Source organism: Amblyomma americanum, chromosome 10 (assembly GCF_052857255.1).
Source record: "Amblyomma americanum isolate KBUSLIRL-KWMA chromosome 10, ASM5285725v1, whole genome shotgun sequence".
In the NCBI taxonomy this organism is placed as follows: Eukaryota; Metazoa; Arthropoda; class Arachnida; order Ixodida; family Ixodidae; genus Amblyomma; species Amblyomma americanum.
This window is the reverse complement of record NC_135506.1, coordinates 5,745,730-5,771,076: the sequence shown is the minus strand read 5'-3', so window position 1 is coordinate 5,771,076 and position 25,347 is coordinate 5,745,730. Positions and strand designations below refer to the sequence as shown.

General features: G+C 45.6%; 2 protein-coding genes across 2 annotated transcripts; both read right to left on the bottom strand.

Moving 5' to 3' along the window:
- Positions 1-1,080: 1,080 nt before the first annotated feature.
- On the bottom strand, positions 1,081-9,416 carry LOC144106288 (rutC family protein jhp_0879-like). The gene is made up of 6 exons (XM_077639057.1): positions 9,260-9,416; positions 7,828-7,930; positions 6,528-6,582; positions 4,251-4,319; positions 2,104-2,159; positions 1,081-1,201 (listed from the first exon to the last, which is right to left on the bottom strand). The coding sequence occupies exons 1-6, from the start codon at positions 9,319-9,321 to the stop codon at positions 1,154-1,156; spliced, it is 393 nt and encodes a 130-aa protein (XP_077495183.1). The 5' UTR covers positions 9,322-9,416; the 3' UTR covers positions 1,081-1,153.
- A 3,416-nt stretch (positions 9,417-12,832) lies between these two features.
- Positions 12,833-24,189, bottom strand: LOC144106291 (2-iminobutanoate/2-iminopropanoate deaminase-like). The gene is made up of 6 exons (XM_077639059.1): positions 24,105-24,189; positions 16,812-16,917; positions 15,627-15,681; positions 15,477-15,545; positions 14,223-14,278; positions 12,833-12,961 (listed from the first exon to the last, which is right to left on the bottom strand). Exons 1-6 carry the CDS (start codon positions 24,158-24,160, stop codon positions 12,881-12,883), a joined length of 423 nt encoding a protein of 140 aa, XP_077495185.1. The 5' UTR covers positions 24,161-24,189; the 3' UTR covers positions 12,833-12,880.
- Between the last annotated feature and the right edge of the window lie 1,158 nt (positions 24,190-25,347).

The following is a 25,347-nucleotide window of genomic DNA, read 5'->3' as shown; positions in this document are numbered from 1 at the left end:
CTCCGAGCTTGGTGCGAAATTTTTTATATACAATGTTCCGCTGGCCCTCGAACGCTGTTTAATGTATAATGAAGCACATGAAAGTGAGGAAAAACAGCGTGGCTACGTCACACGTGAAACGGCGGGTTTGAAAACTCGTGAAGACTGGTGATCACAGGGTTGCAACATGACTGAAACGTCATCGGGACATATAATTAAATAGAGTGAATTAATTGCGCTGAATAGAAAATTAGAATAATTAGTCGGGAATCGAACCCGTGACTTTAAGGTTCCGGGTAAGACACGGTAGCCATTGGCAACGCAGGCACTATTGTGCAGCCATGTTTTAAGCGGGGCTTTATATGCACTCGTACGTCGAATGGCCTTTCATATAATGTGGAAACATTGTCAGAGTCTGCGTGGACAAGAGGACCCGCTGCCGAGACCCATTAATGATATTGTGTCATACCCTAAATGGTGGAGCTTAAGTGTCGCCCAAATTTTTCTCTTTTATTTTAATCTTGTTCATACATGCGTTAAGCCTCCCTTTAATTCTCGATCTACAGTAATTTTCTTTGGCACCCTACTAATGAGTGTGTGTGTGTGTCATGTCAGAAGTGGCCTACAACAACAGCAACAACGTTGAGACGCGTATTGTTTTCTATTTCAGGTTTGATCGACGCTCTTTAATAAAATGGATCTTTCTCTCTCTCTCCATGGTGCGACATTTTTGAAAATCATTTCAACGCAATGAGCACCATGTACAATATCTCATTTCTGCAAAACGATAACAACAGCTCAGAAGTTGTGACTTTTTTTTTTGTCTGCACCGCTTGTGCCTTGATACTGCAGTTGCTAGTGCGCGGAAATGCTCCTGATTCATTGTGCTCGTATGCTTAGTTCTGGCGTCTCCTGTAGCTGTTCATGGATATCAGAGCGTCTCCCTGTTCAAATGGTATGCTTATTTCAAGCCCTCCCCCTCGCCTTGGAGCTAGGACAGACTTGATTATATTGCACGAAGGTGAACTGACTTGTTAGGCGTAGATAAAGCTTATTTGTTCTGGAAGAGGTCAACAAAGTGTGAAAGGCTATGCGCCACACTAAGAGCTTTATGAATTTTATTGCGAAGACATTTGCATGTTAATATAGCAGACGTGTCAGGAAGAGTCAGGTTTCAGGCTGCGTGGTCCACCGCGATGGCGTCTATTTCAACCAAGGAGTTCTGTTAAAAGCGGAGGAGGAAAAAACATGCAACGTCAGTTATAATTACGCGACTCGTTAGTTATAGTGAAGCATATATTTTATAGATATCAGTTAGGGATGGATTGCTACATGAAAATTACACGAAGCACAATAGCCAATTAAGCCTCGCGGCTCACACCGCCAGGCATCAAATGCACGACGGCCCTGCCGTAGAACAGTGTGCATGTTATAGAGACAGATGCTGTCGGCAGTAAAAGCAAATGAACTATGGAAGCTGATTAAAAATTCGATTTCTTGCAGCTTTCATGGCTATAACGATTTACTTCATCGATATATGCTAAACATTGTAGATTGCGCTTGTAGTGCTCGTAATTTTTTGTCTACAATAGTAAACTGACGTGCAATAAAACTTGAATGTCTCTTTCGTTGTTCATTTACTTTTCCGGCGATATAGAATTTTGTATCGTTTAAGGTACGGAGATTATTCCATGGTATGCAAGGATACCTGAGCAGGTTTCTGCGGCAGCAGCTCGTCCGCATTGGCGCAGCTTACGGAATGTGCGCCCCCCCCCCCCCCCCCCTTACAGAAATGGTCTATGGAAAGTTTGTATATTTCTTGTAGACTCTATTGCCTTCCTGTAGATATTTCTTTTTGTCTATTCATAGTGTATAGACTCTCTATACACAAAAGTCTACTAAAATTGAATGGTCATAAATCTATAGATTGTCTAAAGACTGTATATAGACTGTCTATAGGATTTGTAGTGTATATAGACTGTTATCTATGGTTTGCCTATAGAGAGTCTATAGGCTTTATAGACAGGAGTCTATGGACAGTCTATAGACTGTTCAAAAGAAATTTTTGTAAGGGTAAGCTCTGCCACAACTGAGTAAAAGAGTATTAATGAAACGGAAGCGTACCTCTGGAAGTTTTGCTACTTGGAACGCAGCCCTTGCCGGGAAGTCCTTCTGAAAAACTGTAAGCATATGTTCTAGCCACAGTTCTAAACAGCGCGCTGAACGAAAATGAAAGCCAGAATTTCTCTCGAACGGTATACCACTACCGCATAAATGGCTTACGTATATCGCTCTGAAGGAAGTCTTCGCCAGAACAGCTCGAATGCTTTGTTTCAAATGATTTGTCGCCACATGTAATCTAGTTCTTGAGAATTCGATGCTGCTCTGCGGAACCCGCACCGCATTTTTTTTTTTGATCTTCAGAAGCTCAACGCGACTTTAGACAGAGAAGTAAGTTGATAAGTTGGAAAACGGCGCAAGGAGTTAAATCGAGAATTGAAGCACACAAATCCAGCACTGTCGCGTGGTTTTTTTTTTCTACATAATAATTGATTGTTTCCGTTAATAAAAGGCTGGATTTTGTGGTATTTCTGCTATAGCCTAGAGCATAACATGCAAAGCTCACAAACGCCAGCGTTGTTCACCAGCGTTGTTAGCAGCTTCCCACTCCAGTACTGCGGCATTGAGTAACGCACTCGGCTTGATTGTAAAACATTTTATTCGCCGGGAAGAGCTTGGCAAGAGGTCGCGTTAAGTGGTCGAGAGTACATAGCCCTCGACGACTTTGTCAGCCCACTCCACCGCCAAGACTTGCGTTCTGGGGTCAGAGCTAGCCAGCACGGTCTCCCACCGCTCGAGAGAAGGAGCTGTAACTAGATCACCCGGAGGTGGCTCTATTTTGCAGTCCCACAGGATGTGATCGTAGGTAGCACGTTGGCCACAGTGTTTGCAGTTTGGGTTGTAAAGATCTGGATAAATGTGCGCGAGGAGTGATGGGGTGCGTATCGATCTCGTCTGTAGACGACGCCACGTAACCTCTTGTTCTTTAGTAAGTCTTTTGTCTGGAGGGGGGAAAATTCTCCTCTCTAGTTTAAAATGATTGGTGAGATCATGATATGTGATTGGCTTGATGCCAAATCAACATTTGAATGTCGCGCCCGAGAGCAGTTGCCCCTGTTCCCGGCAGATAACGCGTCCGTCCAGAAGACGTGGTGAGTGCCTCGGTGCTAAGTTCGCTGCAACGAGGCGCCTTACAAAAGGGTAAATCTGAAGCTGGCTCGCAGTGCATGTTAGCTGGTCGAGCGCTTCCACTTCTTAATAGATCAACGAGGGCGCTATGAATGAACAATTCCATTGGTGCACGTTGTCTTCGAGTGTGCCGAGCTATTAGCTGCTCTCTGAACAGGAAACTGCTGCAAGAAACCCCACGAATGCTCACCGTATAATCAATCGCATTGACTCTTTTCCTCTTTTCGTGCTCCTTTCCCTTACGTACTGCGGGTAGCAGGCAGGGGCACTCTTCATTTCCTCGCATTAAAGCTGAATCATTCTCTCCCTTTCCGTTTTGAGCGCATTACGCTTCACCACTTGGCAGGTGAAAATCTTTCATTATTCGAATGAGGTAAAAGCCAGTTGTCATAGTTAAAAAAAAGGTCGATAATGAGAATTAGTGCGGCGGCACACTATATACGGTATGCGTGCAGTATGTGCGTTGATCGAATCAGAACCACTTCCTCTAGTGTTGCACCGTAGCAGCATTCCCAGCTTGCTAAATATCTGTTTGTATTTCAATTTGCGGCAACATCTATTTGGGGTGAACAATCGTGCCAGATTCTGCAATAACTTATACTGCAGTTTTAGTTACTTAACCACATCACTTGCGTCTCTCATAGCCTGAGTCGCTTTGGGACGTTAAACCCCCATAAACCATTAACCACATCACTTATACCTTAGTCTGAAAAAGCAAGCGCTCTCTAATAGAAGCAACATTTTTGGACTTCGTGTTCTTTGCAATGAGTCGCAGGCTCATATTTGGTCAAACTGCTCTCCCGTGTCAAAAATGAAAAAAAAAAGAGCTCTGTGAATTACAATCCACTCAACAAATTGCTAGCATGGCCGCTGTCTGCTATTTAGTTTATTTTATTCTTCAACGGCAGACAGTACTATAGACTGTACAGTCCGCTAGGACAACTACGCATAGCCTTGTAAAAGCGTGCGTTAATAAACCGCGCGGCACTCAGCAACTCAGATAGCGTAATGCGCATACTCACATTCTGCGTACACCTTGTTCATATCTTTGTAGTCGTCCATAGAAGCCAAGTAGATCGTGCACTTCACAACTGCACAGACGGATGTAAAAAGATCGGCATGTTGCATACGCCGCAGTAATACCCTCGACAATGTCTCATATGATTGGGCCTTGATAGCGGACTAACGAAGAAAAAAAAAGTAGTTTTCCTGAGGCTCCGGCTGCACAATGTGCAAATGATAAGTATGCTAAGTCGCAAGATATACTTGATTCCACTGGAAACAGTTGGGGAAACACTGTTCTTTTTTTTTTTGCAGTTCGTGTGATCGATGAACTTTTATCACTAGCGATACTCGGCGACAGGTTTTCATGGCAATGAAAGGAAGGCTACAGGACAGCGACGTATCCTCCCCCCCCCCCCCCCCCCCCTTTTCGGGCTTCGCTCTATACAACTGCGTCGGGCCCCTCCCGAAAAAAATTTCTAGCTACGCGCCTGCTACAGGAGATGAGTGTCCGTAGCTGTGTCTTTTCGCCAAATAGTTTTGCCATACGACGGTGCGCCTGGCCGCCTGGCGCGTTGCTCTATTCGCCGCACAAAGCAACGCTGTAAGACGTCGCTTGTGTAGCTGACACCATCTATGGAAGCTTCTTGTAACTAGATGTGTCTAGCACATTCTTTGTAATCAAGTAACTGTTTTAGTGCGTACGCACTTCACGGGGTCAAACCCAACCAACAATCCTGTGGCGTCCCTGATTTCGAGGGCGCAGAAATAAAATAAATACTGTACTTTGTACTTTGTACCAACTAGCCCAACAGAAAATTCTCTTAAAATAAATATTGCCCCGACTGGGTTTCTAACCCGCGGCTGCGCGAACAGATCAGCTGCGCTGGCAACTGCACGAGACCACTATATGCTCTCTCCGCAGCCGATCACGCCTTGTGTTAAACTGCCACACACTCTCGCGCTGTGCATTGCACATCGTCATCTTCATCAACTTCCATCTGCAGCTCGAACAGATCAGATCAGCTTAACCTCGATCAGAGCTTAACCCGAGTCTAATATCGTCGCCAGACATGCTGACGACTTAGCATAGCAAAACCATGAGCCAACCAGGCTAAACACCACTTTCACACGTCCACTCCGTTTAACTACGTTAAAACCCTACCACCTTTTTCTTTAGCTTTCTAACGTTGAAGCTTGACCGTTACGTTGGAAATATAACTGACATTGAAAATATACACTGTTTTCAGAGAAGTCTAACTGCAAACGGGGACTGTATTCCACAGCGTAGTAAAAGGTGGTCTTTTTCGGCTCCATAGCTTTCGCTCCATTGCAAGAAAAATTGTCGCGGACTATAGCATAATTCACACTCGCCTCAAGTCACTTTTTCGTATATATTTTAATAATAATAATAATAATAATAATAATAATAATAATAATAATAATAATAATAATAATAATAATAATAATAATAATAATAATAATAATAATAATAATAATAATAATAATAATAATAATAACAATAATATTGCTCATTCTTAAATTATTCCTTTCAGCATTAAAAAAACGTGCCGAACTGGAAGATTTGTCATATCGCCGTAAACTTGCTCGCTTAACCCTTTTCCATAAGCTTTATCACCACCCATCCCTTCGCCGTGATTTGTTTCAGTCACCTGATGCTCTCTTTCCACGCCGTGATCATTCTTTCAAAGTTAAACGCGTAAACTGTCATTCATCGTCTTATGCCAATTCATTTATTCCCCGTACTATCACTGAATGGAATAGTTTGCCATCAGTCATCGCCACAGAAACTGACAATAAAAAATTCCAAGAGCTTCTTCGCTGTGACGGAAATGTGTAAATGTTTGCTGTTTTTGTTAGTGTTCAATTTTTCTTTGTGTGATGCCTTATTTTTTTTTTTTTACACTTACTTGTTGAAATGTATCGCGATTACTTATGATTGTATCCCCCCCCCCCCCCCCCCCCCCTATGTAATACCCTCTTCTGGAGGGCCTTTAGGGGTAACTTGAATAAAAAAATAAAAATTTATTTTAGCCGTAGAAATTATTACAGCCTATTGGTTGCGAGTAAACGGCGTACTTCAAGTCTGCGGAGACTGTTTAGCTGTGGACAGGTCATGATGTACCGTACGTATACCCTTTTCTAGAAATTCATATAAGTGCGTCTTTACGGAAATAAAGCGTCTGCTTCCATATATGAGTTTTTTCCATATTTGGGTCTCTCTAGCTCAGCCTTTAATTTTTAATACGACCAAAAGGTGGCTAGAAATGCATTACCATTGTCGAGACTCATTCCAGCTGCTTGAAGAATGTTTCTCAGGTTGATGAGGGTCTGTGTTTTGGCAAAAAAGTAAAAGAAAGAAATAACATATGAGCTAACAGAAGTTTTCGAAGTTTAGATACTGAGAAAAATCGTCATTTTTTGGGCGGTATTTCTTCAAATACCTTTAATAAATCGACACACATTATTCATTTACTTCGGCCTGTACACAATGTAGACATGGAACTGCAGTCGAAGAGAGAGTCCTCTTATTTCTGAAGGCGTCGACTGAGGACCAGCAAAAAGAAAGGAATGGTAAGATTTCTACGTTTGGATATTCAATAAACATGCATAATCTGTCTTCCACGCTGCCAACAAAAAATTATCTTAGCATATTCATGGATTTGGACCAACATTGTGTTAATTGGCTCTCGCCCTCTGTGACTGCAGCGTTTCTATCGCACGAAGGTGATTCCTCGCTTTAGGGTCACTTCTTTACATGTCGTACGCGTGTGGGTCTGGGTGTATGCGCGCGTGTTAACTGGTCATAGGTTAGTAAATTATAATAATCTTGAATAATCAGAACTTCAGAGCTATACTTTTATCATGTATTAACATTATCACTTCTGCTACAGCGCACGTTTGGTGATATCGCTCTTGTACAAGCTTCCCCAATGCTAAAAACAGATTATCTGCCAACCATCTCCCGGTAAATACACAAGTGCCGTCGGCCATATCTTTCGATTTCACTTGAATCTGTAGGTGCGTTCTATTGTTTCCGTTGACAGCAGTTAACAGTCGTCGCCATTGGTTTGAAAGTCATTCCTCCAAGTGCCCCTGGCCTCCACCGTAGTTGCCAGTCCATACTCGTATGAGTGAAGCCTAAGTGTCCACTAAGTAGTTGTAATACTCAGATGTGTGCAGCGCACATGTTTGGCAACTTTCCTAGGCAAATGTCTGCTATGCAGTTAGATAGCAACTGAGGAAATGTGAACGCTGAGGGAACGCAAAAGAATTCTTCCACTAATGAAAGCCATATGACGCCGTAGAACTCGTGGCTGGCTTATTGTAGTAACGTAGTAAAAGAAACAATATTTGAGTAAATGAATAAAATTTTCAAGGCGCCTATTATTAAAGTTGTGCTTTTAAAAGCAGTGTGCGCAAAAATGCGTCATAAAGGCTTTGCGTGACATGGGAAAGATGTCAAAAAGCCGCTAAATGTCACTAAGAAACAAAATGCAGAGACACCAATGGGAGTGTACGCTAGTACACCTGCGTTGTCCGTTTGCTCTAAAGCTGTTGCCCTGGTGCGATTACCTGTCGGGTTTGGGCGACGATGCCAGCGTCGAATTTGTTCGTGCCTGGATGTGATCCGACCTGGCCCGAGACGTAGACGGTGTTGCCCACACGAACTGCGTGACTGTCAACGAATAACGTTTTTAACTACACAGTGGTTATAGCCGTAGTTATACGGCCATGGAAAACTTACGGAATGTCATTGACTTTGACAGAATTCGTTGCGACGACTGTCTAAAACTGTCTACTCATATACACAAAGAAGAATGAGGAAAACATCAAAAATGGAGCAGATTCAAAGAATTTTTGCGATAGGTTAGCCCATCTGTATACAAGGTGTTTTTTTAACCTGAAGATATTGTATTTTAATCTCTGTGAGAGATATGCCAGTGTGGTTTGTTGAGCCGGACTTTACAGCAAGGAGGACATTATGTACTTGACATGGATCAATAAGTAGACGATTAATAACCTTCGATTTTATTTTTAATTTTAGAGAGAACGGTTATATTGCGAAATTCATGCCCGCCAACATCGAAGCTGATCCCTGTTTTTAAATTTTCTTAATGGGCGATCAGGTCCGAAATATCGAACATCAAAAAGACGTATTTGAACGGTTGTAGAGTTGGCTTTCCCGCATTAACGAATTACAAAATGGCGTCGCTGGGCGTGGTATTGCCGAAGAAATCAAGTTAACCTCTTCTACATCAGCGAATAACTGCGCTTGCATTTGATGCATAAGATGTGCGAGAGACCATTTTAGAAATATGCAATGCGGGAAAGCTAACTCAACGAAAATATGTATGTATGTATGTATGTATGTATGTATGTATGTATGTATGTATGTATGTATGTATGTATGTATGTATGTATGTATGTATGTATGTATGTATGTATGTATTCGACGTCGATATTTGGAAACACATTGCCGATTAAGAAAATTTAAAAACAGCTCACCTTCGATGTTGACGGCCATAAATTTCACATTATAACCTTACCTCCTTAGATCAAAAATAAAAAGTTTATTCTTTCCTTTTACTTAATTGACCCTTTATTTATTTATCAATATAAGGTACAATGTCGACTTTGCTGTATACTCCAACTCAACCTACCGCACCGAGTTATCTCTCACATTTTATAAAATAAAAATCTGCAACCGTTAAAATAAATTACCTCGTATATAAGCACACCATGGCACTGTAGCAAAAAATAGCTAGAATAAAATGCATGTGAGCACAGTCTTATGGGTAGAATTTGAAACCGCACATATCCTCTTGAACCTTCGTAGTCGCAGTGAAATTTTTCTTGACCAAGGCTGTCCTGGGCAAGGACAGCCTGCAACAAAGTTCCTTTCGGCTTGATTTGTGAGATTTGAAAAACCTTCAATACTTTTCTCTGCAACCGTACGCATGCGCCCTTCCTAAAACACATTGGCCTAGTAAGGCATCCCGCTTACCTGTACGGGCCTATGGCCTTCGGGGCATTGGGCGTGTTGATGACGGTCTTGGTCTGAGGCATGCCGGCAGCTTCTTTCCGATTGTCCCCAAGCGCGGCTGTCTCCTTAACTGGCAGCGGCAACGGACGAAGCGCAGAGACCAGGGAAGGCAAAGGGCGCAGTTGGAGATAGCGTCAGCGGCGCAGGGGTTGTTACACTAGATTGGCGCACCATAAAACGCACTGCTGAGTCCGTGGAAGTGCCACTGATATATATATATATATATATATATATATATATATATATATATATATATATATATATAGGAGCAAAGGTGCATGTGAAGGCACCCGCAACTGTAGTTTGCTAGCGCTTCTGAGAACACATGTTTCTCATTACGCCATTGTTGGGGTCCATTGTAGAGAGAGGCTGGTCAGGTGGTTCACTTTGCGATTAAGCCATTATTGAAAGACATGTTTGCTGGTTTGACAGCGTATTTATTCTGCCACTTATTTATAAGCGCCGAGACTGGCAAGCAAATAAAGATATGCGCATTGAGAAAAAACCTCGATATATCCTGGAAGCTTTAAATATAGAGCCGTGTTGACTGTATTGTGACATATACTGTGCACATAGCAAGAAGTCATCAACACCGTATAAATGCGCCGTGTAACGATTATTGATCAATGATTTGAAGAGGTTGGACATTGTTGGAGGGCAAGAACACGGGACGTGACCTATATCAAAACAATTGAAACATGAATTTGAAGCATGCGTTTCTGGAACCTTTGTCACCGAAAATTATGGCTCAGCATAGCTTCTCTATGTAAAATTTACCGCTTGAGAAAAGCGACCGCCACTCCGTCCCCGAGAAAGGGAATCGAACCCTGGTCCAGGGCTTGATCCCTGGACCACGAAGGATTTTTCTTCAACTGCAAAGCTGCTGAGCAAACTGCATTGCTTTCCTTTGTAGCCGTATGGCGATGCTCAGGTGGATGCTAACGAGAACTGTAATCTGTTTTAGCAAGAAAGACCATAGGAGACACGGAGAACCGACACTTCCCCCTTCATGCACGGAGGCCCGCTTGAACCACGTTCACAACTCAATTCGACGGTATTACAAGGCATTGGGTTCGGTGCGGCTGTCCGACGAGAAGTGGTAGAATTTACAGCGCAATTTTACTGGGTCATTCGTTTTTTGGCGTCAGCATTTAATTTGAAATCACCATTGCCAACAGCCTTTACCAGAACCCATGGGCTGAGTGCATCCTCGAAAACCTTGCGTGGCATATCGGACGCAGATGTCACGAACAAGAGGTCACCGCAATACACTGGTGGCATCTTTTTTTATTTGCATGTCTCTGTCCTGTCTGCGCTGCAAGAGACCTCAAACAGCTTTGTCTGTGACGTCAGTGACTGCGTGGTGAGACGACTCGGCGTGTTCCTTTTGTGTGCCCGCGCTTTACCGCATGAACGCAGACACTGCACTCTGGCTGAGCTTTACCAAAGTCTCATCAGCCGCCTACTGATGGGCAGCATGTACTCATGGTAGCTGACACCAGCGGCCGTCAGCACTGCCCCGTAAGCCTTCGCAGTGTTGCGATGCAGTGCTGCACTTCCTCTGGACTCCGCCTTTCGGGATAATGAGTTTTCGAATAGAAGAGACGTACTACTGTGGACGTGTAGAATAACAGTGCACAGGACCAACGGGGTGCCTGCTGCGCATGCGCAGTGGTACGTGCCCACCCCAACCTGGTCCCTCGGAGCGACGGCTAGGCATCTGAAGCAAACCATCAAGATGTGCCAAAATGTGTAATGTTTACGGAAGTAGTATAAGATCAGCATCTCGGGGTATGCAAGAATGGATCGCGAGTACTGAACATTTTTCTTGGACGCAGAACTACTGCTTCATGACGGGCGGTCCCATGGTTGAGCGAGATGAGATTAAGTGGCGGCAGATTACTTCATCACTTCGAGCCACTGCTGGCGCATAGCTGCTCCTGTAGTCGTGAGGGACATGTCCAAGTGGCAGAACACTAAATGTCTTAAACCCACTTGGGCGTGCTGTATGTTGTTCATGCTTGAGCGCACCACTGAAACAACTCTGCTTAAGCACTGCCAGAAACAACTTGCGCTGAGAAACTAGATAAAACAGCGCTACGGAAGACGAGACAAGAGAAGAACACACACCAGCGCTGATGTTTGTCCTTCTCTTGTCTCGTCTTCCGTAGCGCTGTTTTATCTAGTTCGAAAATGAACCAATCAGCCCATATTTGCCCTCTTCTGGAATTGCGCTCAGGCACACACATAAATGGACGTCATCGCGGCAACGTGTTCAGGAATATAACATTTAGTCTTAAGTCTACATATAACCACTTCTTTATATAACAGCAGCTTCGTTTGCTGCTTGGCTTCGCAAGCTATCTTTGCAGCAGCTGGCAAAACAGCGTGATGAACATGAAGCAGATTCATTTCTGGCTGTCTGTTCCAGTAGATCGTATACTCGTACACTACAGATTCCAGGCATAGCAGCCTTTCTTGCCCATGTACGTACCAGAGCTTTACGCAATCCTAGTTGAACACAATGACGCCTCCCACGGAACAATGGCCTCCACGAACCTGAAGAGAGGAGCTGGCGTGGAGGTATACCCTGTAGCCACGCCTTCAACGCGTCTCGAAACGCGCTAGCACACAACAATTTCGGCCATTCGTCTTCGTCGATAACAAGACGCCACTCCGGGTTCCCAAGATTTTGTATTTCTAAGTTGTTCGTCGTTTTCTTTTCCGGGGCTCAAAGTATTTCCTTCTTTCCTATCGTCGCCTGTCGAGTTGCACGCCGCCTCTTCTGTGCTTGGTGCAATTAATGACGAGTGAGCTGAATCGTGACCGGACGCCGCCAAAATGGCCCTTCTCAGTCACGATTGATGGCCCTTCGGCTTGTTGCGGAGGAAAGCTGAAGTAAACGACACAAAAGCAGATTAACCAGGACTACTTGCGGCTAGCTACCGACACGAAATCAAGCACGAAGAAGGGGGAGGGGCGCAGTAACATAAGCAAAACGAAGGCTTCGAGAAGAGGTGTGCATAGATTATAGAAGTAGTCAGGAAGGAACGCAAGTAATGAGTGCTAGGGCTCCAGAGTGTGCGTATACTGAGCGGTCGTAGACAGTCGCTAAGACACCCGAGCTCCTGGTACGCCGGCTGCTTTCTTGTCGTCTGCACCGACGATTCTAAAGGCGCACGTCGCGTAATAAAGAGCAGAAGGCGGCGTTACTGAAGCCGCTGGTATTTGATTTCTTTCACTGTGCTTATATCTAGTTTCTACGCTCAACGGTAACTGACCTAAGAACGGCGGGGCCTTGAAACAGGGTAAACACGTGCAATATGCTACACTTAGAAGAACATGAAAGAAACTCTTAGAATTATCGCCCTGCGTTGGGGCAAAAAAGTGTCGCGCATACACTCCTCTTCCTTCCACCGTATGACAGGGCATACTCCAAAGTCCTCTGACCAAAGACCTGCATGGCGCATTCTCATTGCACGTCAGTTGAACGCGAAAATGCACCACTTCCATTGGTCACACCATTTATTTCTGCAGAATAGTTCATAGGCTTTACCAAGGTAATACGCTCGTCAGTATGAGCTAAAGGTGAGCGCGAAGCGTTATAAAGCACGCGGTCCTTCTCGCATCCACAGCGATGGCTTCGATTTCGACGAGGGAATCCTGCGCGAGAAAAATAAAGAAAAACTCAAGCATGAGCCAATGTGGAAGACTGGGCGAGTTGGTAGGTAGTCATTCTAGAAAAAACAGCGCACACAGGACAGGGACCAAGGGTCGTGTCGTGTCGTTGGTTCTTCCCTTGGTCCCTGTCCTGTGTGCGCTGTTTTTTCTAGAATCAAGCATGAGCCGCATTTGGAGCCGATTCCTTTCTGAACAGATTGTGTTCACATATGCAACTGGTCGGATCAAATGGGCCACTATTCGAAAGAAAAACTTTCTCTTTAGTTGGCGACAGATGCAGAGGTTTTGAATTAAGGCGCAAATCCTGTGTATAAATTGCCGAGAACTGTATCCGAAACCACCTAAATTCCTCTTTACTGATCTCCATCTAAGGTAAAGGCAGGAAGATGGGATTCTTAACAACGCAAAACAAAGCGAACAACGGTCGGAGGGAAATCTCAGTTCGATAACCAACGTTTCCACAAGAGGACTTGTGTTTGTGTGGGCCCAGACGAAGACAGGCCCTCTTGTCGAAATTTTGGCCAGCAGATTAAGCCTCCTCCTAAACCATTATTCATTTTGTTTTGTGCCACCACCGTTTAAAGCCATTCACAACGGCGTGCACAACTGACTAAAGCATAAATAATGCAAATTTTACTCCTACTGCGTTCAGCTAACTCGAAAAAACTCTTGGCGATCCTCCGTGGATCGTTTAAATGCGTTAGCATGTGGTGGTATAATTAGGTTCGTTATACCACAGGTGGACACACTAAAGTTCGTTATATCGAACGTAGTCCCCACTTAGGTTCGTTATATCCAATGCCAACACATGCAAGTTCTTTTATGCGAGGTAGTGTAGTAAAGTTTGTTATATCCAAGGTGGCCACGGGTGACTAATAATAATAATAATTGGTTTTTGGGGAAAGGAAATGGCGCAGTATCTGTCTCATATATCGTTGGACACCTGAACCGCGCCGTAAGGGATAGGATAAAGGAGGGAATGAAAGAAGAAAGGAAGAAGAGGTGCCGTAGTGGAGGGCTCCAGAATAATTTCGACCACCTGGGGATCTTTAACGTGCACTGACAACGCACAGCAATCGGGCGCTTAAGCGTTTTTCCTCCATAAAAATGCAGCCGCCGCGGTCGGGTTCGACCATGGGTGACGGCGGTCGCCATTTCCCTCTAGCACGGACTCTTCTAATACTAACCGCTTAATAAGCTAAAAAACTTATCCAAAATTAAAAAAAAACTGTCGAGCACGTACCTCGTGCAGCCAGTCCACAGCTACAACCGTCATTGCCGGCGGCTCTGAACTGAAAACTAAACAGTTCACAGAGTGGGGCTGGATGCGCGCTGGCAATAAAATGTTTAGTCACTTTAATCACAACGCGAAGCAACACGAGAAAATGACAAGGATGATACATGAAAGCGCTGACCAACCACCCTGATATAGCTTGTTCATTTCACATGTGAAGCATCAACGCCGTGTCAGCCGATGAGCTGTACAACGCTGATCAATCTCTCATCACGTGGTGGAAGCATACCCTGCACCTATTAGGGAGTGCGATATAGAGAACCGTTTACTCCCTTGTTACTTCCTTATTAGGGTTATTCATGTTTACAGTGTACAGAGGTAGTAATATCACGGATGCTTTCGTTTTCGGTTGGACCTCGAAACTCCAGAATGTTTTGCGGGCAGAAAATGTTCAGGTCGATAAAATGACGAACTACGACCAAGATGCATTAGAGCTGTCAAGTTTCGAAGAGATGAAGATCGACTGCAGTTGCTCTTGCGTTGATAGATTAGCACGGAGCTTTGTAAGCTAGAAAAAGTCATGCAATTAATTACTGGTGTCGCCATCGCCGGTCGTTTTCACAAGCAAACAGTGGCGCCTCAAAACAGTGTTCTGTCTTTTGTGGATCTTTGAGGCAAGGCTACGCCGTCATTAATTTGCAGACGCTGATCGCAGAGTACTTTTCGTTCTTGCCGTCACAAACTTTAATCGAGTGGCGGGAAAATACGTTTTTTCTGCCGGGCAAACACCAACAGAAACAGAAAGAGCCACCGAATCAGTTTTTACTAAGAGTTAACAAATGTTTGGTTGAGTTGCATTCAGCGTCCCAGTAATGTGAGATTCGCGGGTATTTAAGCACTCCCAGCAAGGAATATCTGAGTAGCCGTGAAATGTGAAAGCGGCTGCAAACTGATGCTTCATTTCCCATTACGCCATGTTTATTTTTTTTTTACATTAAGGAGCTTAAAGTACGACACCAGGTGTCTTGATTGACAGCCATATTATGGAGTTAATAAACTATAAACGAACGTTACAAAGGAAGACTTTATCGTAACGAAGGCCAGAAATTGCATGGCTGGTTAATCTCAGGAGTCCAGCATACAGAAGGCATGGGCCTAAAATTTGAAAGCTCTATAGACAAGGCGTTATTTTTAAGATTGCTTTCACTCCAAGCCTTTTAAACAGTCTTAGAAAATCCTGTCATTCTGTTGGGTTCTCCTTACCTTTTCGGTACTCGGCGTTCATGGCGTCAAAGTCGTACTTGTTCGTGATGTACACTGTGCACTTCACCACTGCAAAATGTATCATGTCAAAACGAACCATTAGGTGGCACACCGGCTAAAGCACTACCGGGGTAAATTATGCCTTCTCACCATCTTTAACGGTCATTCGGCCGACTTCCAAAATTGCCACCAAATTGCGCAGTGCCTGAAATCGATAATATAAAGAGGCGATCAACAACTTCACGTGGAGTTTGTAAGTGCGACACTCATCAAACAATGCGATTGGAAAATACACCCTACCACATGAGGGAATATAAGCGGAGTAAAAAGTCCTCTAGCGCCCTCTCTTTTACGGGAAGGGTGTGATGCCCAAGTCCCGAAGTAGATTTAGATCACTAAGTACACGAAACGCTGACTGTTGTCAACGGAAGCATACTCCCTCCTCAAAGTTTAGTGGCTTCATGCAGTTAGCAGTCAAGGTGTTTTGAATGCGGCACCAAAGGTCTTGACATTAGCAACCAGGAGAGATTGAAACCTCAGTTATGACCCTGGCAACCGCAGGAAGTTCGCATGTTTTGTAGAGGAAATGGGCTTTCGTTGCCAGCCGTAAGCCTCCCGAATTTTTAGGGATGCTAGTCTACCCCAGCACATGGGTAGCATATATACCCTGACCCTTTTAAGAAGTGCCCTAGAGACTCATTTACTCTGTTTTTACTCCTTTATAAGGTATTTCGTATTTACCGTCTACAGTGTATAGTGCTTTTAATTTTCGGTTGGACCCCAAAACTCCAGGATGTTGGTTGTTCTGTGGGTCCAAAAAGTTTAATTCGACAAAATGAAGAACGGCGTGCAAATGAAATATGAAAGTACGGGTAGAAAATATTATTGTTTCTGCTCCCTCATAAGCTAAGAAGATCGAAACATGGTTTCGTAATATAAGGTGTGCATAATAAGATTCTGGCCATTGTTGTTGAAAGTTAGGGCAATATATACGTGGCTTGACTGCGCACGTGATTTGAGTCGATGGCGCAGTAAGTTTTTTTTTCTCGAAGAACTGATACCACGACCTCGCGACCACGACCACGAGTATTTTCTTCGCAAGTCCCCAAGACACTCAATACCAGAAGACATACCTCAAGAATTTTGCTTAGGATCTCCAACATTTTTGTTTAAATTTCGTGCCGTTGTTTGAATGTGCGCGAGAAATTCAAGATGAACAAAGGGGTATCAAGTTTCTTTCTAGAACTGATACCGCGTTTTTTTTTAGCCTGCGCACAGACTCACGGGTCAACTCGTCCAGTTCCCTGGCTGATCTGACGGAGGCCGGGGCCTCACCTGTCGGGTCTGCTGGGCGACTCCACCAGCCGTTACTTTGCCGGTCTGCGGATCGATGCCTCTTTGACCCGATACGTACATCGTGCTGCCGACACGTATGGCATGACTGCAAAGTAATCAGGAAGAGGACACTATGAAGACACGCGTGCACTTCTGTTGCGGGACACACAAGAAAATTGAAGTGAAAGACGCATGCATAGTTCAGTTGAGTTGAGTTGTTGTATGCTACTGGCGGGATTAGCCTTGCTTAGTCTACCGGCAATTGCTCCACCGTAGCGTCACTTATATGTTAATAACGACCTAAAACCTATCGGATCTGTCCCGCTATGCATACAGTCACTTATGATAGTGCATAATCCACTCTCGCAGTCACTATCTATGCACACATTCACTGACAGCAGAACAAATCCACTCCAGAAGTCACCATCGATGCACATTTTCAGTCACCATAGAACATAGCACATTGCAGTGCCACCATCCATGCACACATTCACTCGCAGTATAGCATGGTCCACTCCAGAAGACACCATATACGCACACATTCAATCACAGTAGACCATAGTCCGTTCTTGCTGTCACCATTTGGAGGCAAGATCAGTGTCCTGTAGAAATGTTAAAAGAAGGCGTGCAACCTCCCTTCTGCATGTCTGGTTTCCACTCGGGTAGACAGTGTCCTGAACTGTACTGTGACGGGTTCCTGTCTTCTTTAAGGAAGCGAACATCACATACCTTTCCGCGTTGTACTCTGGGCAGCACATAATATAATGTACTATATCCCCGCACAAACCACGTAAAGAACATAGCGGAGACGATGCCATGCCCGTATTATGCACCCAGGCAGGAGTACGAGCAGAGCCCATGCGAATTCGATTTAGTAGAGCGGCCTGGGATCTTCTCAGTCGCTTGGTCATACATGGCTCGTGGGGTGCACTCCACAGGGTACTAAAATGTTCGAGCACCGTTTCTCTGAAGTGCCTTTTTTTCATCTTGAGGTACTTTTTTTGATGAATTTCTTGACAGAGCTTCATGGACGAGACTGTCGATCTGCCACCTCATTGCCTCTGACTCCTATGTCAGAGGACACCCAATGGAAATATAGAATAAAGCCTCTGCTGTGCAGATTCTGCACCAAGCGCAGAGAGCTTATAGACAAGGCATCAGTAGGGAATCCGCGCTCTAAACTCTGAATGACAGATTTTGAATCAGGATGACAAAAGGTTGAGCCGGACAAGACCCTCACTTCCGTAAATCCGCCTCAATAGCAACACTTTCAGCCGTTGTGGAGGATACGACAGCAGTAAAGCGTACGGACCCCTTACAGTCCAAAGAAGGAATGTAAAAAGCCGCTGCGCTATAGCTTGTTTCACCTTGTCCACAGAACCATCCGTGAAAATTTGAAGATGGCGGGAATACTCTGTTTCCAAATGGTCAAGTACAAGTGAACGCGTTGCTGCCAAAGGTGACCTGCGCTTTGCGCTCATATGGGGAATTGTGAGCTTATAGTCGAGGATCGGAAAAGACCAGGTGGTTTCGACCGTTTCCTTTGCCTTCGAACATTAAGGCCTAAAGAACTAAGAGTATTAAGTGCCAAGTAGGCCTTCGACTCATATCTCTTGCAGAGCCGCTGGAGAAGGGATTGTCCAGCTACTGTCTCTCCTAGGCGCCCAATATGCATTATTAAGTCTCTGAGAAGCGACAAGGCTAAGAGGTTTCGATAGAGACTCATGAAGTACTGCTTTGTTCGCAGCCGCCTGAGGAACTTTCTATGGAAAACTTCGAGACGTTCAAACTGTGATGCCGAGGCGGAAATTAAAGGTAAGTGATACATTATGCGACTGACCAGCAGAGTTTCATGAAGTTTGACCATTGAAGAAGGATGGTTTCCCCATTTCTCACTTGCACTTCTACTGATAACATTAAGATGCGAAGATAGAGATGAGACAAACGCGTCGATAGCTTTTCACCACTGTAAACGGGAGTCAATAACGACGCCCAGAAAACGCGTGTGATGAAATTGGCGGATACAAGAGTGACAAAGGTCTATCTTCAACCGCGCTTGATGTCTTCCTACGCCTGGAAACAGAACAAAGCCGAATTTTTCCACTGATAGAGACTATCTCACACCTTGAACGCAAGCTTGTACTGGGAGCAGAGCCTGTCGAGCTATCAGGGCTACTCGCAAGTGTTGGTAGCCAGTAATCCAAACACATATGGCGGCAGCATATATTGACATACACACTTGCCTGCAATTTTTTTTCAACGAATCGTAAAGGCCTGCCATTACGACGTTAAAAAGCGTGGGGAAAGAACATTTCCTTGAGGTACACCTCGTGATAGAACCCTTTCGGTGCTTAAGGCACTCCCTAACCGTACACGAACAGCACAATCACTGAGAGACGTGTAAATGAGTTTTAAAATATGGCCCTGTATGCCCATGTCTTCCAAACTGTTCAGAATTAAGCTCTGAAGCACGTTGTCATAAGTTTTTGCAACGTCAAGGAAAATGGCTAAGGTGGAAAGGCCGAAAGCTCTCTGGTGTTCAATGTGACTCACCATATCTAAGACGCTATCTTGGGCACTAAGACCTCGGCGGAATCCTGTCATACATGTTGGCAGTGCCTTGCTGTCCTCAAGCCACCACGATAAGCGTTCATTTACCAGCTTCTCCATCAACTTAGCTACACAGGGGGTCAATGACACAGTGCGATACGAGGCAAGGTCCGTCATGTCTTTGCCAGGCTTCAGTACTGGAACTACATATGTCACCTTCCATGACGAAGGAACATCGCCAGTCTCCCAAACTCGATTGATAAAGTTTAGGAGCTCCTTCCTGAGTTCCAGGGGCAGATTATGCAGTATTTGGTTGGTGATACCATCGGGACCTAGTGCACACCGGCGCCGCAGGCCACTGAGAGCAGCCTGAAGCTCCCTAAACGTGAACGGGACGTCCATGATGGACGTGGAGGAAGCAGTTGGTGTGTATATATATATATATATATATATATATATATATATATATATATATATATATATATATATATATATATATATATATATATATATATATATATATATATATATATATATATATATATATATCCATTCCTGAATTTGTACGCACAAGTGCGTCTGTAAATTCCTCTGTCAAGCACGCAATAGGTTTTTCCTTGCGTATTGCAAGAGCTTCAAAAGGCTTCCAAGGGCGAGATTCTCCAGCAAGGCTGCCAATAACTCGCGATATTCTCGTCATCGGTGAAAACACAGTCAGACCAGCGCAGAACCAGGCCCATTTCGACCCGTAGAGCTTGTTCTTGTGCCGTCTAATGGCAGAATTCAGCCTATTGAAGGTCGCCTTCAATTCCATGTCGCCGTTCTTCCGCACGAGTTGTCGCTCCGCCCTTCTTCTCGCTGCGCAAAAGTTCCTGAGTTTTAAATCCGGGGTCGGAAAATGATCAGGTAACTTGACCGCCGTAGTTGCTGCCGTCTTACCAGAAATCATCTTGTCAATAACATAGCCCGCCGCGGTGGCTTAGTGGTTACGGCGCTCGGCTGCTGGCCCGAAAGACGCGGGTTCGATGCCGGCCGCGGCGGTCGAATTTCGATAGAGGCGAAATTCTAGAGGCCCGTGTACTGTGCGATGTCAGTGCACGTTAAAGAACCCCAGGTGGTCGAAATTTCCGGAGCCCGTCAGTACGGCGTCTCTCATAGCCTGAGTCGATTTGGGACATTAAACCCCCATAAACCAAACCTTGTCAATAACATCACCAGAAACACGTTGTAGGTGCTCTCTGTACTTGTCCCAGTTGGCCACATAGCTGATTTTAGGACCACGCATACTAAAGTCGGCAGCAAACACAAAAATCGGATAATGATCACTTCCCATGCGGTCAGGCGCTGTTGACCACCACACGCGGACGTCAGGTGAATGCAAAGTCCGGTCTATAGCTGTCGCTGAGGCCGAAGGCCGGAAGAAAGTGGGACTTCCGTCATTGGCAACACACAGGTCCAAACTGTCAATAACGTCCACGAGTTTGTGTCTGCTGTAATCCGTGTTCCTGTCACCCTAGACGGCATGATGGGCGTTGAAATCACCGCGGATGATTCGAGGAGCTGGGCAGCGGTCGCAGAGCTGCTGTAGAAACAAATCCAATGCTACCTTTTTCCGCGGGGACACGTACACGGATGCAATAGAAAGGGTTCGAGAGCCGAGCTTTATTCTCACAGCCGCTACCTCAATGTCATCCGTGCAAATATCGGTAACGCTTAAAGAAACATGAGGGTTTTCCCTTATGTAAAGCGCGACACTTCCTGCAGGAAATGACTTTATGCTGCAGTTTTTATGAGCGACGTATCCAGTGAAACATCTCCCGCTGGGCAGGCCAGCTACCGACAGGGGCCAATACTGGAATACAAGTCTCTTTCAAGCATAGTTTTAGTTCAGCTAACCGACTTAAAATCCCAGCGCAGTTCCATTGCAATATAAACGGCACTTTTCGGTGGATATTAGATCCATGAGGTTGAATACCATCCATATTAGATCGAAAGGAAGTTCTCCTGCAAAGGTGGTAATCATGGACTCGAAAGAAAGCACCAGCTGTAAGAGGCTCTTCAGTTTACCAGGTGGCATTGCTGGAACATGTGAACGCAGGGCCCCAAACAAAACATGAAGAAGGTTAGACGCACTTTCATTTTTTATCACCTTATTACGCGCAACGCACTCACAACATCGACAAAAGATGCCGACGGGAACACACTCTTGGCCGCAGTAGCTGGTTTTCTTTTCACTTGTGCATATGAGAGTCCACCTTGCCGTCGAGTCTGGCTGTGATTCGGTCACTCAGGAACATGGACTCTTTTTGCTGGAGGTCGAACAACCGACTCGCACACAATGGACTTTGGCGTCTTGCTGGACTAAGGCCTCTTAGGGACATTGTTGGGTAACGCAACATCAGACTCCAACACTGGGAACTCGTCAATTCCTGGCGCAGGCTTCTCAGTCGGTTGAGTATCGGGACAAACAATGAAGGATATTCGACGGTGCAGAGCGCTCATACGGAAGGGGCAGCCTCCGAAACTCGCTGGATGATCGCCACCGCAATTGGCGCAAGCAAAATCTGCCCTGCAGGTTTTAAAGTCGTGGTCGCCTCCGCACCGCTTACAGCGTCAATCCTTTGTGCAAACTTTGGCCACGTGCCCAAACCATTGGCATCTAAAACACCGTGGAGGAGATTCAGTGAAATATGCAACTGCGTGTTTTGTGAATCCCAGATCAATTTTTTCGGGGCGCTCTGAGTTGGGAGCGAATGTTAACACGATAGAGTTGGTAGGTTTCGCAGCCCATTCTTTTCCTGGAGACTCCACACGACGCACAAGTCGTTTCACGTGCAGCACACCTTGTGGTTTCAGATAATCAAGTAGGTCGCTTTCTGAATACCACTTTGGTACTCACATAATAACACAGGTGTTCTTCATGTAGGAATGGGGCAGCCGCACGTTAACTTTAATGACACCAATCTGAGAGCACTGCAGGAGCTTGTCAACCTGCTCTTCCGTTGAGACATCCAGCTGAAGAGCCCCTTGCATGGTGAACCGACTACAAATCGGAGCTGATCCCAGCAGTGATTGAATGGCCGCGAAAAACAAGATGGGATTCCTTTCTCTTAAATCAACCCCTTTCTCTGTGGGCACAACCACTACCGGGATTCCGACCGTTCGCTGTTTGCGATGACTCACCGACTTGAAGCCCTCGTTATCCACGTCAGCCATATCGGTCACTGACTAGTCACCGTTCACGAACGTTGACTAATCCCCACTGAGCGATGAGGTCTCGCTGGACGGGGGGTCGTCTCCATTTTCTGGTCACTCCACGGCCTGGGAAGCCATGGCCGCCTCTTCCGAACCAGCCTCCTTAGATTGGAGGCTGGCACGGCGAACTGAACGACAAGACACGACGAACTGACGACGTTGCCGCGACCACAATGATCCGACCGACCCGAGACGCTGCCCACACGTGAGGACACCGCCCCCACTGCCCCTGCCGTTCGGTGCGCCCAAGGACCTCGGCCGTCGGCTCATGGCAACCTTCGGCCCGGATGCTTCGTGGACCGGCACTCATTCGCCGATCGTTTCATCCACCGTGGCGGCAAGCCCTTCACCTCCTTCTGTAGTCCACCATTTTTCAAGCCCATCGTCCTCTACAGCATTTCATCTTCACTGCCCATCTTCTCGTTCGCGATCGGGACGACCCCCCAGCGGTCCCGGGTAGTGTAACGAAGTATAGAAGACGAACTGTGCAGTGGTGCTGGCAGGAGTGCTCCACCGCGCCAGGCCGTCCGCCATTAAAATCATTCTGTAGCCATCTGTCACCTCATCTCGTTCATCGCCTTGCCGTTACGTAACAATATAATGTATATGTACCCTGTAGTCGAGGGTTTGATGGCATACCGTTTGGTTAGGATATTAAATATATTGGTATCAAATAAAGATACTGACAACAGAAAAGAACACATCAGCACGGCAGAATCTTGGGTCGCTTATCATACAGACATCGTCTAACACACTAAACAGGAACGCCGGAACTCTACATTCTATCTATGCTAAATCATTAAAAACGCTGCTGGGTGCACGCTACAAAAGAACAGATCCATGCAACGGTTGCTTCATAGTGAACAAGGGAGCCGTAATGCTCCCGAAACGTCTTTCCATCTCTATTGACTTTGGCCAGTGACCAGTGCTATATATATGTACCGTATTTGTCACAAGTAACCGAGTAACGGGGTGTTGCTTCTTAGTCGTGTAGCCGCGCACTTGGAACATCTCTTAAGCTGTAAATCTGTGCGAGGCAAGAAGACCATTTGTCCTCACCTGTCCACACATTTCGGTTTGCAGGGACGCCGTACCGGCTCCATTGCAAGGCTAAAAAGCGAAACCCCGCTGCTCGGTTACCTTTGACAACGGGGGTACACCATATAGCGTATAATGTTGCCATTCACTGTCGTGGGGATAAAGCAGAAAACTCCGCACTACATACCGTATTTACATTAATCTAACGCGCACATTTTCTTTTTAATTAAATAGGCGTTCAAGTTTACATGCGCATTAGAATCAGATTCAAAAAGTTTACTAGGTATTTTCCCGATGCCTGGCAGCAAAATACATCCGCGCGTTACAATCGGGGGTGCGTTAGAATCATGTAAATACGGTATTGCGCAGTATATTGCTCTTTGGCATTTGAGTTCCGCTCTGGGCGGCTCCGTAAATTAAACCTAAGCTTCGCGTACTCAGCCGCCTTACCTGAAGCGCTGGACGATCGGCAGACGAGGGTCGTTGATGACTTCGCGTCCCGCCATTTTTCTGTGTGCAGAGAACGTTTGTATTACCGGTCCGTCAGGGTACTAGAACACAATCTTGTTATTTTTTTGACGATGCCGAACGTAAAAAAAGAAAACGGCACCTGTAGCAATTAACGGCGCATGCAGCAGGTTGTGTTTACTTCGTGTATACTGACGCACGATATCGCACTGTTTCCGGTTAAACGACAGACAGTGCTGTGCGATGTCAGTGCACTTTAAAGAACCCCAGGTGGTCGAAATTTCCGGAGCCCTCCACTACGGCGTCCCTCATAGCCTGAGTCGCTATGGGACGTTAAACTCCATAAACTATAAACCGTAAACGACAGACATAGCGCGCGAGGTGCTACATAACCGAAACAGGGGAGACAAAAAGAAACTAGCAAAGAACATACCAGACCTTAAATATGCGCAGCTGAAGCGTCGCAGTGAGAAGAGATCTAGCGCAGTGAGTAACTTGTCGGGAGAGTATAGCTGTAGAAGTAGCCGCAGAGGCAGCTGTAGACTTTAACAGCAGTCCCGGATGACAGTAAGTGTGTGGTTCCAGGCCAACGATTTTTTTTCCGCTTGGCGAAAGAAAATGGCTGGCGGTTTAGCGTTGCAAAGCACGAAATATTGTGCGAAAGCACGGTTTTTTGCAGTCCACCGCCACCTACCTCAAAGCGCGATTGAGGTGTCCACTAACAGAGTGAGCCAGTCATATGCGCTCCTCAGAGGCTTCACGCACATACGCAGATTCACACAGCTGGGAGTGCGGCTAGAAGTGCTTTTGCACTAAAAACAAGAAAGAACACCGTATCTGAAATGTTTAAGGGACTCTCAATAAAGGTTTTGTACATCTGCGATGGTAGAGGACGTCGCTTCACTAATATCCTCCAGCAGGAAGCTTTTGTAATGCGTTTTGTAGAAGCTATTTTTAATGAAAATTCAAATTTCAGCGCCTTCACACCTTTCCCTCTCTTCTCGTCACTTTTTTCACGCTAAAAATTGGCGATCATTCGCAGGCCACACCCACTCAGCCCCACCGCCGGTTGCCAAGGCACGAGGGAGAGTTCATCGGGGGGCGGAGCTTCCTGACCCGCCGAAGCGACGCGGCTGACAGACCGTGGCCATGGTAGCTGCGTGACGTCTCAAAGAATCTAACCAATAGGCATCTCTCAACCCGCATGCGCGGGACCGCGAGGTGG

Bases quoted from the DNA above. Each gene is read 5' to 3' on its own strand.
- LOC144106291 (XM_077639059.1), bottom strand. From the start codon at position 24,160: ATGGCGGGACGCGAAGTCATCAACGACCCTCGTCTGCCGATCGTCCAG. The intron at 16,918-24,104 runs GTAAGGCGGCTG...ATTACTTTGCAG, and splicing joins CCGATCGTCCAGCGCTTCAG to TCATGCCATACGTGTCGGCA. The intron at 15,546-15,626 runs GTGAGAAGGCAT...TACATTTTGCAG, and splicing joins CCGAATGACCGTTAAAGATG to TGGTGAAGTGCACAGTGTAC.
- LOC144106288 (XM_077639057.1), bottom strand. From the start codon at position 9,321: ATGCCTCAGACCAAGACCGTCATCAACACGCCCAATGCCCCGAAGGCC. The intron at 4,320-6,527 runs GTAATGCATTTC...CCGTCTGTGCAG, and splicing joins TGGAATGAGTCTCGACAATG to TTGTGAAGTGCACGATCTAC. The intron at 2,160-4,250 runs GTGAGTATGCGC...ATATGCTTACAG, and splicing joins GAACAAGGTGTACGCAGAAT to TTTTTCAGAAGGACTTCCCG.